General features: G+C 46.5%; 2 protein-coding genes across 2 annotated transcripts; both read left to right on the forward strand.

The window, feature by feature from the left end:
* Positions 1 to 2,314: 2,314 nt before the first annotated feature.
* EI90DRAFT_3023409 (uncharacterized protein) lies at positions 2,315 to 3,444 on the forward strand (the record flags this gene model as incomplete). Its single annotated transcript, XM_039057867.1, has 2 exons — positions 2,315 to 3,088; positions 3,313 to 3,444. 2 exons carry the CDS (start codon positions 2,315 to 2,317, stop codon positions 3,442 to 3,444), a joined length of 906 nt encoding a protein of 301 aa, XP_038907860.1.
* Positions 3,445 to 15,090: 11,646 nt separating this feature from the next.
* On the forward strand, positions 15,091 to 16,110 carry EI90DRAFT_3137996 (uncharacterized protein; the record flags this gene model as incomplete). The annotated part of the gene is made up of 1 exon (XM_039064879.1): positions 15,091 to 16,110. One exon carries the CDS (start codon positions 15,091 to 15,093, stop codon positions 16,108 to 16,110), a length of 1,020 nt encoding a protein of 339 aa, XP_038907861.1.
* Positions 16,111 to 16,880: the final 770 nt, after the last annotated feature.

Genomic DNA, 16,880 nt, shown 5'->3' on the forward strand with positions numbered 1-16,880 from the left:
CCTTTTAAAGCTTAAACTTTCCTTTTCTTTTTATCTTGTATGCATCACAACTGCAACGCAAGGGGGGAGAGTGTCAGGGCACAAGCCCTGGGCCCCCATTACATGTAGTCCCGTTGTAGATTAGTGTCACGTGACAGGCAATGGGTTGAAACCTATCGCTTATCACCCTGTAATACCCACACCTTTGTGACACTTATGGCCTGGTGACCTGAGCGAGCCCCACAGACCTCACAAGAAGGTGATGAATCTACAAACACGACAGGGACGATTTCGTGGAGATAACATTTGAAATACCTTACAAGGAAAGCCAGGCACAGTTAAATAAGGAAATATTATATTGGGATGCAGTGTGGGATAAATGGACCATCAGAAAACAATTGATAAAAGAGGGAAAGGATTTGCTGAAGGTAATTGACTCATTAAGTGAACAGGCAAGGGAAGCAGTGAGGTACGATCCACGATGGGACTATAGGGACCATGAATGGAAACATCAGCCTGGGTCATATATGAGGTATAAAAGTCCTGAATCACCGAGAGGACGCCTCTATTTTCCTGTGCCCATGCACCTTAACTGGTTTCACATCTTGGAAAGGAAAGAAAGCTTCTCAAGCGAAGTTTCTTCAGTTAATTAACCCACATTAATGGATTCAGGGATCAACCAAGACACATACAATACAGGGTGCCCATGGTGGTGGAACAAAAAGTCAAAGCATGCACAGTAAATAATCAGGGAAAAAACATAGTATAACCATAAAAAGCTAACAAGTTATAAAAAAAGGAAAAATAAAATGAAGAAGGGATGGACTTCGAGAATCTGGAAGTGTGTGGTCGGCTGTTGCACATGGGCAAGGAGAGGCTGGAAGAACTGGCGATCTAATCAGCAGAAGAGCAGACAGAGTGAAGAGTTCCCCCTTGAGGAAGTGGCTGAAGCGATCATCAATGACCCGCCAACACCTGAACAGGTACAATGAGTAACTGGCAGACCACCAGTAGTGGAATGCCTGGCTTTTACATATCGGTATGCAGTGTGGGATGTGATGGCAGTGCATGGTCTATCTGAAGGACTTGCTATGATCCACATAGACAACTACATAGCCAACGGACAGGACTGGAGGGAAGTGTGTCAGATACACACCAGAAATATGTATATGGGTGTAATAATAAATATTGTATATTGACTCGGAGGAAAGGTATAAAATAACTTAGAATAATTCCACAGCATCAGAAAGACCCCTCATACTGAACAAGACTAGTCCACAAAGCATGAAGACTACTCTATACATGGTGATCGCAATAATCCTGGGCCTGATCCTAGCTTTAGCAGGCTGGCGCTATGGATTTACACCCAATAAGGACAAGGAAAGGGAACCAGAGAGCCCATTAACGTCCGACAGAGACAGAGGCAGTTCATAGGAATATGGAGTATTGAGAGACATCAAGCTCTCAGGAATTGCTGGGGGACCGGTATCTACCCAAGAACCAAGGGAGGAAGCCAATGGGCAGGCAATTCTACGTATCCTGCAACCTTTCTCACCCCTACTAACCCAATGGAAGGAGGAAGAGGAGTAACATCCCCTTTATTGCCTTTCTGGGGGCAGGAAAAGGTACGGATCCGAAATTGGCTGTCCCAGAATGGCAAATGCTGATAGCCAAGACTATGAACACAGCCAATTGATAAATTCCCAGACTCTGTGTGCAGATCCCAATGTACTCTAGCGTTAAAGTAAACAAAACCAGGGATAAGGTAGAGACAAGTAGTGTCTCATCGGCCCAGAAACAATTGAGTAGCAATTGGGGGATACACGAGTAAGACACAAGGAATCGATCAAAGAGGGCGCAAGATCCCAAATAAATTGAAAACCCGAAGATGACTTGCCAGTGAGACAATCCAGGAAGTCACCAGGGAGAGGAGTCATGAGAAAATCAGAGAACCCCAGTGACAGTGGCGGTCTAAGATCGGAGTGCATGCCCAAAGGAAAAAGCTGAAGGAGGATTTGGTCTAAGGGAACAGCCAGGAGAATTGAGACGTTGAGCTATGATATTGAAGACCAAAGCAGAGCAGATATCAGAAAGGTCAAGCAGAGAGGAACAGGGAAGTGGAACGGAGAAATGAGGCTGCAGATGGACTGCCTCGCAGTCATTGGAAAGATGGAGGAACAAGACACAATCCACAAAGGGAAAGCTCAGAACCCCAGAGTACCAATGGAGGATGAAGTATACAGAAGCAAAAATATATATAAATCAGAGGAGGATGAAGACAACTTAGCTAGAGTCCTGCCCCCTCAGAATAATCTGAACTAGCTTATATCTGAATATGTCTACTGTCCAGACTGCCAAATCGCCAGTCTCCCTAGTCAAGCGAGGTCAGATGGAAGGCTGGATTCCGAATCACATCGTAGCAGCAGGAGCAATCACAACCTTGGGAAAGGTGACAATCCTGGAAACAGATGAAATGTCCACTAATGCTGATAGCCATGGGTCGGACTCCAAGCTTGAATACTTGATTGAAAGGGTGAGGAATAACCTTAGCCAGCGACAAACAGTGGACAGGGAATTATTGGAAAGAGTGGGGGGAATTCTGGAAGAGTCCTGCCAACAATCCGATAGTAAGCACATGAAGACAAAGACAGAGGAAGTTAAGATAACCCAGATAGCCACTGTAGATATGGATTCAGAAGATTTACAGGATGTGGAATTACAGTATCCCAAAAGTAGTATTGCAGAGTATGCATATAACTGGACGGATCCCCCCATCAACCAAGTGGCATCGGTACCCCACAATTCACCTGAACCCACCTGGGGACCTACCCAATCTTCTTATGTACCCCACGTTGGAACCATGGCATCCCCAGCATTCGCCAAACTACTCAAAGAAAAGATGTGCACAGACTATGACCAAGGTTACCCCAAGGGCATTAAATTCATAAGCATCTTACTCAACAAACACCTAACGCAATTGGAACGAGACTTGGACAAAACCTGGAGAACTACTCAAGAATGCACTTCGCTAATTCAAGATGAGATTGTGCTTCGAGAAAATCCGCACAGGATGGGAACTTTATTCAAGTTACACGAGACAAGGCTGTTGGTACGAGATCTGGAAGAAGTAATAGAATTGGTAATAGGGAGGATTACATTGGAAGCCACCATCTGCAATGACCATGGAACAGTAGACTACATCGACAACAATCTATGTCAAGCATGGGGACAACTTCATCATTTTCTCCATCTATCCCTCGAACATTTAACCATACCCCACAAAGAATGCTCTCTCTCAAATTCTACCATGTCATCCAAACATTTGTATACAAGAAGCTTCAAGAGTTCGATCCCAAAACGATGGAGGAACTTCAAGTAGCCATGGAAATGTACCGATTGGACCAAGATGTGTTGTTTGCCAATGAAACCTGGCCGGTTGAGCGAAGGGAAAGATATTGGAGGTAGCTATAAGATACCTTGACGTGAAAACACACTCTCACCCAATCACACTACTGCCCAATCAACCCCAAATTATCTTCTGAATACATTCTTTGTACCACCACTAGCACAGAATATGAAACATTTTCGCGCGTGATTACTGAATGTGCATGCAAACTTTTGCTAACTTGACAAATACCAAGAAATAGAATACAACTTTAGTACCATTGGAAAGGTGGGAATAAATGAAAATTTATGACACCAAGAACGTGAAAACCATTCAGAAATGAATGAGATACAAGGACATGAAGTTAGAAACCTGAAAACACATGGGAAGACAGCTTCTAGAGGTCCAGAGCCCCAAATAAAATACATAAAAATATGATATTTTCGAGGACAATCTACTATAACAACGAACAATACATATGAAGGACTAGGATGCAATAATACAAAGGGGAATCAGGGGAGATGGATGAAATCCATGCAAACCACTAAACTATGACAGACCATGGCAGGAATTTTAGGGAATGATATACTAATGAAGTGGAGAGCTATAATACATTCATCTGAACAATTCTTGACTACTAGCAACTTTTTCTTTCAGTTCTAAACCTGAATAATTCACTCATTTATCATTTCAAGTCTCATTTCAATTAAATGTTACTGGATAAAAATAGAATAAATCAGCTGAAGGTCTCAGCGCAGCCATACACATAGTAATGCAAAGTTTGAATTCAGAATGACCAAGTCATAGTGAACTTAATGGTAAATATGAGGAATTTGAAATAGAAAACTGCGACAAATGCAGCACAGTCAAGTTCTGATTAACCATTAAAATAGCTTAGGTGAGGAAGGACAATAAGGATTCTAGGCACAGTCTGACCACAGTAGAGCCACAGTTCAGCGCAGCTGAGCACAGTAGAACTATAGCATGAAAATTTCATTTTTTATTCAGTTTGAGGAGAATGCACTTGTCAGGGCACACCCCACCTGACCCCACGCCGTGCTGCCCTACTCTGCTCCCCTGCTATCACTCCCTGTTTCTTCTTTCCCCTTTCCTTCTTTCTTTCTATTTCCGTTCCATGGTCGACTTCCCCTTCTCTATGTATTACTACACACCTAACCCCACTCCCCCAATTGCCACACCCACTGTGTGCGGAGATGACGTGGCTCCTCCCACATGACCCCAACTGCATGTATATAATAGTGCCTGGGGTGGGAACAGAAGAAGCAGCCTTCTTCTCAACTTCCCACTTCAGGTAAGTACTGTAGCTTCTCCCCTTGAATGATAATGCAACTTCCCACTTCAGACTAAGTGGTCGGGGACGCTCACCCCACAATGGGACCGCCGCTATGCATAGCCGATGTCTGTCCCATCGAGTCCCTCATGCTGGGACCTCGCCGCTTTCGGAGCTGTCCCTGACAGCACTGTAAATAAATCCTGTAAATACAAGGTAGAGTGTGAAGAAGGAAGGCAACCCAAGGAGTATAAAAGGGAGACCCTTTCTGCGACCTTTTGCCCCCCTCAGAGAAGTAAGAAAATAGAGTATTATCTTTCTCAAGCATTTCTGGTTGTCACTCCAGCACGAAAAAGTGATATACAGTTAAGATTGCCACTGTAGTAAAAGGCAGCAATTAGGGAGAGAAATATTAAGTAAATATTTCAACAGGAGAGCTGGTTAACACTCCATATTTCAAAGTGTAAACACAAAACAGTTATTTTGCTACTGTTAAAACAAGCAATAAAATAAGACAAAAATAAAACAAACTCAAGGGACACTTCAGACACAATCTAAACCCATTAACTGAGTAGAATCTTCGAAACTTCACCAAGTAGAAGATTTAATTCAATAGAGGAACAGCTCTGCAGGGCTTGGTTTATCTGTAAGTCAATTCTCAGAAACTTTTAGACTAACCCATAAAATAGAATTAGCCAAAACACTCAGATTGGTACTATAATTACAACAAATATTACTAGTACACTTCCCCATCCTGACTAAAGAACCAGGGAACAGCGTGGTGGTCTCATTTGAACCTCCCAACTGACCTTCCTTTGTTCTCTCCTTCACTGCAACATTAAATACGAAGCAGACAATGGCCTAAAACAGTTCTACTTAGAACTGTCTAAAGCAGCATCCCAGATGGTGACACCACCAGACCAGGTGTCCTTCAATGCCAGGTTTCTAAACTACATTCCCCTTGAATGGAAGAGGGAAATGGTCACTCATGACAGAATCAGAGTGGACTTCTCGGAGATGTTAAAAGCAATATCTCATGTAGATGAGATAATCGATGGGCTGAAGATGTCTTCAGCCTACAAATTGGGATATTATACCTGAACAACCACCATGGCAACCATGAGCCGCGGTAGAGCTCTCCCATCAGGAAAGAAGGCTGAAGAGCTGAAATCCAGATGGAAAGAGGATACATCCTCGAAAAATTCGAGGAAAACTGACCAAAAGTCAGTCCCAATTTGCAGCAAATGCGGCAAAATAGGGCAAACAAAAGATTGCCCAAAACATAATGCAATGAGCAATGAAAAACCAAGGCACATAGCTGCTATGGAGATCGCAAACGCATCAGAAGAAGAGTCGGAAGACTCATCAGACAAACAACCAGAGAACAACTCTGGTAACTCTGGAGCATCAAGCTTCGAAGTAGAGGACCCATACAAGGGACCTCAATACTCACCTGACTCAGAGGGTGAGGAAGTCAACATTGGGACCATAAGAATGGGCTGTCAGGGCATGCCTTCAGGTTGTTAGCATAAGTAGCACATTGCCACATGACCCATATCTCCATCAGCTTCTACTTCTTTTCTTCTTCTTCATCTCCAATCTGATCTGATCTGCAGCTGTCAGCTATGATGCCACATGATCTTCTATCTTTCTTGATCCGATACTACCGGTTATTAGCTAGTTGACTAGTTACCACCTCTACTGTGTATATATGACTGCGTGCTGGTGTGGGCATGTCCCCCAGCTTTGATATCAATTAGGTTTCTGGGGCATCCTTCGTTGTGAGCATGCACGACCCTGACATGGGCCCAATGTCAGTTGTCAATCACGATGACATAAATTATAGAATCAAACTGGCTGTAGTGTGCCAGTTAGAAACATGGCAGACAAGAAAGTCGCCGAAGCCTTGGTGGAAGCACCAAGAAAAGACGCCTTGGGGAAATACACCAAAGTACCCAAGGAAAACAAGGAGAAAGGGAAGAAGGACCAAAAGTCCATCGAAACCCAGACCCCCTTGTTTGATGTGAAATTCCACATCTTGAAAGACATGGGAAGATACCCAGCAAACAGACCGCTCTCAACAAAGAGAATGCTGACAGCCCATATAAAAATAGCAGGCGTAAAAGCCTACATGCTATTTGACAGTGGAGCCAAAATGGACGCTATATCACCGGACTTCATCCATGTGGTCCATATCCCAATTCTCCAATTGGAGCACCCAGTCGTCCTTCAAATGGGGATGAAAGGAACAAGATCACAGATCCTGTTTGGAACAAATGTGGACATTGAGATCAATGGCCACATAGAAAAACACTACTTTGATGTAATTAACATCAATAGATATGATGCCATATTTGGTGCCCCCTGGTTAAACAAAAACCAGGTAAGTTTAGACTTCCAGTCCCACAGAGTGAGAATGGTGAACAAGGGCAACATAGATACCCTTGGAGTCAGTGAAGACCATGTGACAAGATCACACAGATGGAAAACTCGAGCAAGAGCTCAAGAACAGCCAAAAAAGAAGCCCCCCTGACAGGGAGGCAAGATTAAAACACACCTCAGGGTAATCGAAAGAAAGTACCCTGAAGGTTGGCCCAATCCTAGTCCAGAAGGACTAGAACTTCTAGATGTACCACATCTGGAAGGTCTCCAGACTCCTTCCCAGTCGCTCACATGATTTCTCCGAGGTTTAGCCGCAACTTACATTGCCTCCAAAATCTGTCGAGCGACTGGTACAACTTGCAACACGTGATGTTCCCACGCTAAGTTGTAATGAGTTGTACATAGGTTACGGAATATAATTTTAAGTATTTACACATGTGGTCATTGCACCCAACCCAACCCGTGGAGACTAAGGGAGCACATCCAAGGTTGTGAAGTTAATATCCGGGTGTGCGCGAAGATTAACAGTTTATATATTACTTGGTTGCCAGTCATTTGTTTGTGCCTGGTGGCATAAGTGGTATGGTGCTAGCTGGGGCTATGCAGTTTTTTTGAGTGGCACATGTTCGATTCTCACTTAGGAAACTTTTTTTTTTCATACCCTCCACTCCTTAGTGTACAGAAAACAACCATTTCACACAATTATTCCATGGGAGGGCCCGAAAAAGGTTTTCCTAAGTGAGAATCAAACATGTGCCACTCAAAAAAACTGCATAGCCCCAGCTAGCGCTATACCACTTATGCCACTGGGCACAAACAACTGACTGGCAACCAAGTAATATATAAACTGTTAATCTTCGCGCACACCCGGATATTAACTTCACAACCTTGGATGTGCTCCCTTAGTCTCCATGGGTTGGGTTGGGTGCAATGACTGCATGCATAAATACCCAAAATTATATTCCGTAACCTATGTACAACTCATTACAACTTAGCGTGGGAACATCACGTGTTGCAAGTTGTACCAGTCGCTCGACAGATTTCGGAGGCAACGTAAGTTGCGGCTAAACCTCGGAGAAATCATGTGAGCGACTGGGAAGGAGTCTGGAAGGTCTCTCCATGAACAACCCCAAGTTCGAAATACTCAGGGAGTGGTGGAGAGAGAAATTCGAAACTGTAATGGCACCAGTGCCATTAGAAATGCCTCCCTTGAGGGAGGTGAACCATCAAATCCTGTTAAAGGATCTGAACAAGAAATTTTAGGAAAACACCCCGAGATGTCCTGCAGCACTGCAGGAAGCACTAGCAACCAAAATAGATCGCTATGTAAAAGCAGGATGGTGATATCCTGTGAGCAGCAAGCAAGCATGCCCACTACTGTCATATCCACCCATGGCCATGGCCTTCCACTACCTCTGATCCTTCCAGACTACCTCCGCTCCTTCTTCACTAACCTTGGAGCTCCCACATTCCACAATCACCTCCGACTCCCTTGATGGTCACCACCCCCTCTTTTCAATATACTGTATTACCTATGCCTCCCTAAGTACGGAGCCCCAAAGGCTTCTGGACAGCTCCAACCTCTGCTAGTGCACTCCCACCCCTGCTGGGCAATTCACTTGCTTGCCCTGCAAGTCTACCTTTGGGCCTATCCCTCCTTTCCATTTCTGGGTTATCGCCCGCCATTCTGCTAACTCCGTAACCCGACTCATCAGTAATATTCAATTGGCTAATGTTTAACTCTGTTAGCTCCACTCCGCTCGGCCCCGCCATTCATGGGCCTGCCCTTGCTGTAACTATATATACTTAACTTGTACATAGGTTACACCCCAGTGATAAAATCGACTAGAGTTGATAGTTCTCATTGCCAATAAGTAAATTAGGGCACGGATGTGTAACTTGGCACAGCGCTCCTGGTCCGAGTCGCTGAGGCTGAAGCCCCCTGCCATGAGACAACTCCTTCATCTCACTTCTGGTCTCTAACACCTACTGTGTATCCGCAAAGCAGATGGATCTTTGCACATGGTAATAGACGCAAGGAATCGTAACTCAAACACAATCCATGACATCACACCAATGCCAGACATGTGACTGATCCAAGAATCAGTCGCCAGAGCAACATACCAATCTAAGATCGATATGTCGGATGTGTATGAACAAATACATGTGGATCCAGACAACGTCCATAAGACGACATTCTCTACACCCCATGGGATGTTGTAACCAGGCAAAAAGGCTGCTCAGGCAAGAGAGTAGGGACCTGGGGGTAGTGTCTGAGTTGGGTTGGAAGGAGGGAGAAAGGATGGTGGCAACAGTGCCGATACTGTGCTGTGGTCTGGGTGCTAGAAAATAATCAATAAAATCTCACTAATCATGTACTCACTCCTGGTCCTTCTTGGACAGTCGTCAGGAGGCTTCTTTAACGTATGGAAGGATCGCTCAACACCACATTCTTTGTAGCACAAAAGAGGGGTCCAACAACTGTAAGTACAACACAAACTGGGTGTATATATAGAAAAAAAGAGAAATCAGAACAAAAAACAAGGAAAATAGCCGATGGATGGTGGAAATGGAAACAGGAAGAATGTTGAGAACTCGGCTAAGAAACAATGGGGCAAAAAAAAATGTCCACAAGGCAACAATAAAATCAATAATTGAGGCCCATAAGGTCAATATCAACCATCAATCTCGCTTCTCCACCGCATATCCGTCATCCTAACTCCCGTCCCGTCATTCCATCCTCTTCTCCTGATTTGTCGCTGTCCTTCAAGCTCAAAATCGTGTGAATTGGTGGAAAATTGGTGGAGATATGGGGGAAATGGTGGATATCCGTGAATTTTGGGGAAGTGGCAATATGGGTCTTGAGAAAAAAGCATGGAAAAAATTGGAGAAAATGTGGAAATGTGCAATGGGCATTGTGAATATGTTGGAGGCTTGAGGGTGCTCGTTGGAGCCTCGAAAAACATGGTTCTGGCCTTGTTTGTGTGGTACTTGCTGTGCCCTCCTACAACATACAACTCGAACACGATGCAGCAAGGAGACTGCAATGCTGTAACAGGTCTATCAATACTCGCAACTCAGGTCTAGGGGGGGTAGGTCTCTCTCTCTATCTCTCAGGTAGGTATGGGTCCTGCAAGTACAGTGCTGATACTCTGTCTAACCTCCAACTAACTGTCTGTACAGTTGTCACGGAAGAGTCCGATACAAATATAAAAGGAAAGTCACATGCGTGAATGAATGAAAATAGTAAGGAAAATAAAGAACAAGTCATATCTCCTCAACCACTCCGCCAAATCCGACGATCTTGGACTCGTCAGAACCACCTTTACAGTCTCTACAACTCCTACTATTACCACGACTCACCAATCCTAGTCCCTGATGCAGTAGGGGGTGAAGTGTGTGATAAGTGTTGATTTAACCTGCATGGACTTGTCCCCACAACAATGCTCCCTGTACTTTCCAGCGCATGTTGACCTGGGAACTACAAGGAGAAGTAGGCAGATGCCTACATGTCTGGTTCAACGATATATTCACCAGCACAAGCTCAGTGGAGAACCACAATAAAGCATTATTGTGGTTGTTCACTTGCCTCAAGGGGGCAAAGTTTTATATAAGAAAATTCCAGCCATTCGCTCCAATCCTAGACATTCTAGGAAGCTGTGTGGATGAACAAGGCATCCATGCTCAAGTGGATAAAATGGAAAAAATCCACAACTGGTGAGATGTCAGGGCCCAGCCTCGGACTCGGAGGCTCCCTGATGTCAGGGACAGCTCTGAAAGCGGCGAGGTCCCAGCGTGAGGGACTCAATGGGACAGGTGTCGGCTATGCGTAGCGACGGTCCCATTGCAGGGTGAGCGTCCCCGACCACTTAGTCTGAAGTGGGAAGTTGGTTATCATTAAAAGGGGGGAAGCTACAGTACTTACCTGAAGTGGGAAGTTGAGAAGAAGGCTGCTTCTTCTGTTCCCACCCCAGGTGCTATTATATACATGTGGTCAGGGTCATGTGGGAGGAGCCACATCATCCCTGCACACAGCCACACTCCCCTGGGTATCTCCGTGGGAGATCCCGGAGGTGTGCTGCTCTGTGAGCAGGAATGCGCACAGCGGGCATGGCGATCGGGGGAGCGGGGTTAGGCATGTTAGTAATACATAGAGAAGGGGAAGTCGACCATGGAATGGAAATAGAAAGAAAGAAGGAAAGGGGAAAGAAGAAACAAAGGGTGATAGCGGGAAAGCGGAGTAGGGCGGCGCAGCGTGGGGTCAGGTGGGGTGTGCCCTGACACCTGACCTCAACCCCCATCTGACCTGTCCTCACACTATGCAGGGCATGAGATGAGAAGAAGGGTAAAGGTCTCATCTCCCCACATGGTTGCTATATAAAGGAATGGGTCACATGCCCACAACTATACAGCTCCTATTGTGTAGCTTTCCCACTGGGTTTTGGTGCTGGCTGGGGAATTTGTTGAGTTTCAAGGGACTTCCCTTGACCATTGTGACTTTTATATTAGATAGTTAGAAGTCATATGATGTGTAAGGCAGATGCCGAAAAATGTTTTCATATTATCGAATACATAACCCAAAAACCTTGTACCGCAATTGTAACATCCTCACCATTGTGCCACCACTGTAAACTCAACCTGTAACCTTGGAACCATGTCCACCTCCCTATTCATCCTCTCCATGACAAAACCGCAACGAGGAGGGCATTCCCACGCCCAACCTCCTGCTGCCCGCTCCCACCAGTCCACCGGGTGGTTGAGCAATCACTCCCATCCAACCGGAAGTTCCCTATCAGGAACTGTAGCCTATCCCACCTCCTTAGGAGAGGGATATGGTCCAGGCAGCTCCAGGATACCTGGCCACACACCCATGGGTCCCACTTCCCACGGTCACCCACTACCGTGCACTGGTCCACCAACCCGCTTTCCCCAACAACTCCTGCTACCGGTACGCTCCCATGAGCACCAAGTCACCGATAGCCACCATCTGGGTGACTCCCTTTGGGAGTCCCAGTATCCCTCACTACCGGCACGCTCCATTGAGTGCCAAGTCACCGTTAGCCAAACACCTCCAGCACACCCGCTACTGGCACGCTCCCAGGAGCGCCAAGTCCCCGTTAGCAGACAGCCAGGTGGCTCCCTCAAGGAGCCCTCATCATACTCGCTACCGGTACGCTCCCAGGAGCGCCAAGTTACCGTTGGCCAACCCACAGGTTGTACTTCCGTACACTCATCCTATTCCACTCTCCCTCCGATGGCTACGCAGCCACCTCCATCAGTGAGTCGAACGGCTCAGGTTGGGTTCCCTGGAACCCATTCCCGTAACACTTAGCATGGAGGGACCTTGGCCTCAGCGACTCAAGCGGAGCGCTGTGCCATTGCTGTTTGTTCATTTGGTCCTTAATTTCACAGTAGGTGAGCAGGAAGTCTCTAGGGGGCATTTCAGGTCGATTTCGGACTGAGCCAAAATGAGTATGTACAAGCGCCGATATAATGGAGGGGGCAAAAGCACAAGGAAACAAAGGGGAACTGAATCGGAGCGAAGACGTCCAAATGGGGACAAAGGGTAGATGAGGGGAAAACGCGAGAGATACATTACAGGCAGCGAAAGTGCCGAAGGCGATCCACGAAGCTCGGAGGTTGCGGAGCTTATGGAGGTTACGGGGGCGGGGTTGAAAGTCCGAGGAATATTGGCAATGGTGTTTACGTAGTATGAGGTCACCAATGCAATGGACTAAGACCGAGGTGGAGTCAAAGTCCAAGGTAGGGACTATGACGGAGGCTCGGAGCAAAGGTACGAGCGGTGCCCAAGTACAAAGTACGGGACAGCGGTGGAAGGTCGTAACTTGGCAGGAGGTCGGCAGAAGAGTACCAGAGGGAGGAGAGAGGAGAAAGGTAAGGGAGAAGGAGTGGTGGAAAGGGGAGTTGTCAGGTCCGAAGGTGAGTATTGGAGCAGATGGGGGAAGCGTAGGAGGGTGATGGGAGGGTGGAGGTGTTGTGAAGGAGGAGCGGAGTAGGAGGAGGAGGAGTAGTAGGAGGGTGGCGAGAGGGGCAGTGTTCGGTCTGAGGTGAGTATCGGAGTGGACAGAGATAGGGGAGGAGAGGGAAGGAGGAGTAGAGGTTGCATGGGAGGTAGAAGGAGGTGTGTTGCCAGAACCGAAGGTGAGTATCGGAACGGACAGCAGTAGGATAAGACTCCGGAAGGTGGAGGAGGAGGAGGTCCGGAAGTCGGGTTGGGATCAGGTATGCACGGATATGACAATAGAGGTGCTTGTCCATACAGTCATTCACCCCTCAATGAGACACACCCCCCAATGATAAATCACCACATAACTTCCGAGCCCCCCCACCCTTTGTGATGAGATTTGGCATGTATATAAGTCGTTGCTAGGACTACTTATGTACCGAGTTTGATGTCAAGCAGGCAAGAAGTAAAGGAAAAAATCGAGGAAACATAGGGAACTTGGGTGTGAGGAGTCACCGTGCTTGCAACTTAACCACTCCAGTTTCATTGCTCTCTTCATCTTACCAATAGCTAGCCAGACAGCTAGTGAGCAAAAGGCCAGTGTTACATGTGCCAGTATTTGTTTGTTTTGATGAGACACGGAACCTAAGTCGGAAGCATGTTTTCATCTGTTACCCGAACAATCTGTAAATGAAATCACCATGCCCACAACCCCCAACCCCAATATTGCTCTGCTTGCTTCTTTTGACAAATGGTCCGGCATGCCAACTCTTTGGAGCGCTGTAGGCAGCTTGCAGCTGAGGCAGCAGAGCTGCACATGTGGAACACCGTCATTTCATATAGATCTCAGGTCCTGGATGCAACACAAAATCACAAAAAAGCTCCCAGCACCAGGGAACATGCTTCTAATTGTGATGTTTCCTATTCTACATTCATGCGGAGGCTGAGTGGTGGGAAAAGTCGGCTTGAGGCCTCAATAAACTGGTCGTGGCTGAATCAGATTGAGAGTGACACCCTGGTGGAATTCCTTCTCCTTATGTCTGACCGTGGATTCCCTGCTACCTGTGATCGTGTGAAGGAATATGCCTTGGAAGTTGCCCAGATACGCCACCCAAACCTTACTGGGCTCGGTAAAAATTGGGTTGATGGGTTTCTAGTATGCAACAAAAACTGACTTGATGCCAAGTGGAGTACCAACCTTGAAAGTATTCGGGGTGGTGCTGTAAATCCTGCAGCTGTGCGACACTGGTTCCAGCTGTTACAAGCTCAGTATGACCATTTCAAATTTAGACGTGAGGATATCTACGCAATGGATGAAAGCAGCTCCCCATTTGGGACAGGACAAAAGGCCAAAGTCATTGCATGCAAGATGACAAAAATAGCACACATTCAACGTGATGGGAACTGCGAGAATGTGAGCGTGATTGTAACTGTCTGTGCAGATGGCACTTCAGTGCCTCCAGTCGTCATCTTTAAAGGGCAGAATGTGAACTCCAAGTGGTTGAAGGACAATCCTTTGGAGGCCGCATGAGTTTCTTATCCATAATATCACTGCACATGCTTATACTTCCACTTTCTAGGGTCACTGTTTCAGAGAAAGGGTGGACAGACAATGAGATTGGCCTTGATTGGCTTCAAACTCTTAATGCTGCTACACAGGGAAAAGCTGCTGGCCACCCCCGTCTTCTCATAGTGGATGGACATAACTCGCACTACAGCCTTGACTTTATAACCTATGCACGCAACCACAATATCATCATTATATGTTATCCTGCACACACAACTCATGTCCTTCAAGGACTCGATGTCGTCGTATTCTCCCTCTTGAAGCGGAGCTTCTCTAAACAACAGGACGCATTCAACTTGCAGAATTACCCCAAAAAACTGAACAAGTCATCATTCTTATCGGTCTTTGGCCACGCATGGATGGAGGCTGTGAACTCAACTCACATTATCACCAGTTTCTGAGTGACTGGTGTCTACCCTGTTAATCCATCTGTCATCCACCCTGAACAACTTGCTCCAAGCATTGAAAATTCCACCCAGGGAGACCTTCCCCTCCCTGTGACCTCACCTGTTAAGCGCATTATGCACTTTCATGGTCAGCTGATGGCCCATGTGTACCAGCGCGATGATACCCCCTCACCGATGGATGACTTGCAGGATGTTCAGATGTACCTAGGGGGTCATGATGGAACATACAGCGAAGTGGATAATAATGAGTGTGACGGACCAATCATTAATCCCTTATTGTTTGCTGTGTCTCAGACAATACATGTCCGCACACCACTGCAACCTTCTGGCTCAGATGCTGCAACAGTCAATGCTTGTTGTCAAACTCCTATCTTCCCTCCTTCCTACTCTCAGGCAAAGAAGCGCGCTGTTGATGACCTGGAACATATCATGTCATTCTCCTCATCCTCAAATTCTATCGTATCTTCCTCACCTCTTTGTTCAACCTTTAAACTACCCGAACGTGCATATGGGCACCTCAGCGATCTTCCTCCTATCAATTGGGATCTGATACATGATCACAACTCAGAGCACAAGACTCACCCTGAATTGATGAAGGAGATCAATGAAATGCGACACGAGTTTTGGAAGGCAAAGACACTGGTAGAAAGAGCCGTTAATGTGGTGGATGCAGCAAATGCCCAGTTGGCATTGGGAGGAATGTATGTGTCTAAATCACAGACACAACTTCTAGCATGGGAGGAATTGGAAAAGTCAAAAGAGAAAGAGGAGGGTGGATGTATCAAGGGAATGTTCAGCCACATTGTGACACATGAAGGTTTTTTGAGGGATCAAGCTGAGCGCACTCAATGGAGGCTGGATGAGGCTGAGCTGGAGAAGCTGAAGGAGGAGGCCAAGGAGGGATGGAGAAAGTTCAATGAGACACAGAAAGCAGAGGTGGCAAAATGGCAAGAGGAAAAAGCGTGCTTAGTTGCGCTCAAACAAAGAGTGCTGGCAAAGCCATCGGAAATCCGAATGAGGGGTTGGATGGCTCAGAATTATCCACAGCTCCAGCAGAACAAGCCCCCTGCAATGCCGGAGGTGCCAGGGTGTGCTGAACAAGTGGCTGATGGGGTCAGCGGGGGTCCAACATGAGCGTGTGAACACACTGTCACACTCTGTCACAGGATACCACTGAGGGGTGAAAGCGCCCATTTCATACTCACTCCCATACTCACTTCATGACAGGACTCCACTCAAAATATTGCTGGCCACTGATTCATATTTACGTTCTTCATGTTATTCAAATTTATCAATTTTTTTCATGGAACTTCGTTACACTGAGGCCCAGATTAGTGAAATCTGCACCATTGGGGGGTGAATGAGTGTATAGTAAATAATATGGTGAAAATCCTGTAGCTTTATGCATTGTTACTCTATCCACCCACATAGCATAATAAAACCATTCAGACCATTTGTTTCTGTTTTGTCATATCCATCCCCGGCCATCGACTTCCGGTCCCTCCGATCCCTCCATTCTAACTCCGCTCCTCCCTCACCAACCTCGGAGCCCCCATATTCCGCAAACCTCTCGGTACCCCTCAATGGTCACCACCCCCTCATTTCAATTTATTACCTACGCCTCCCTAAGTACGGAGCCCTGAAGACTTCCGGACAGCTCCGACGTCCGCTAGCACACCCCCGCCTCTGCTGGGCAATACACTCGCCTGCCCTGCAGAGCCCACCTTCAGGCCTATCCCTCCTTTCTGTTTCTGGGTTATCGCCTGCCTTTCCGCTAACCCCGCGAACCGACTCGTTGGTAATATTCAGTCGGCTAAAGGTTAAACCCTGTTAGCTCCACTCCGTTGGCTCCGCTAATTGCGGAACCGTCCCCACTGTAACCATATATATATCCCACTTGTACA

Source organism: Cantharellus anzutake (genome assembly GCF_015039405.1).
Source record: "Cantharellus anzutake strain C23 chromosome Unknown EI90scaffold_208, whole genome shotgun sequence".
Classification (NCBI taxonomy): domain Eukaryota; kingdom Fungi; phylum Basidiomycota; class Agaricomycetes; order Cantharellales; family Hydnaceae; genus Cantharellus; species Cantharellus anzutake.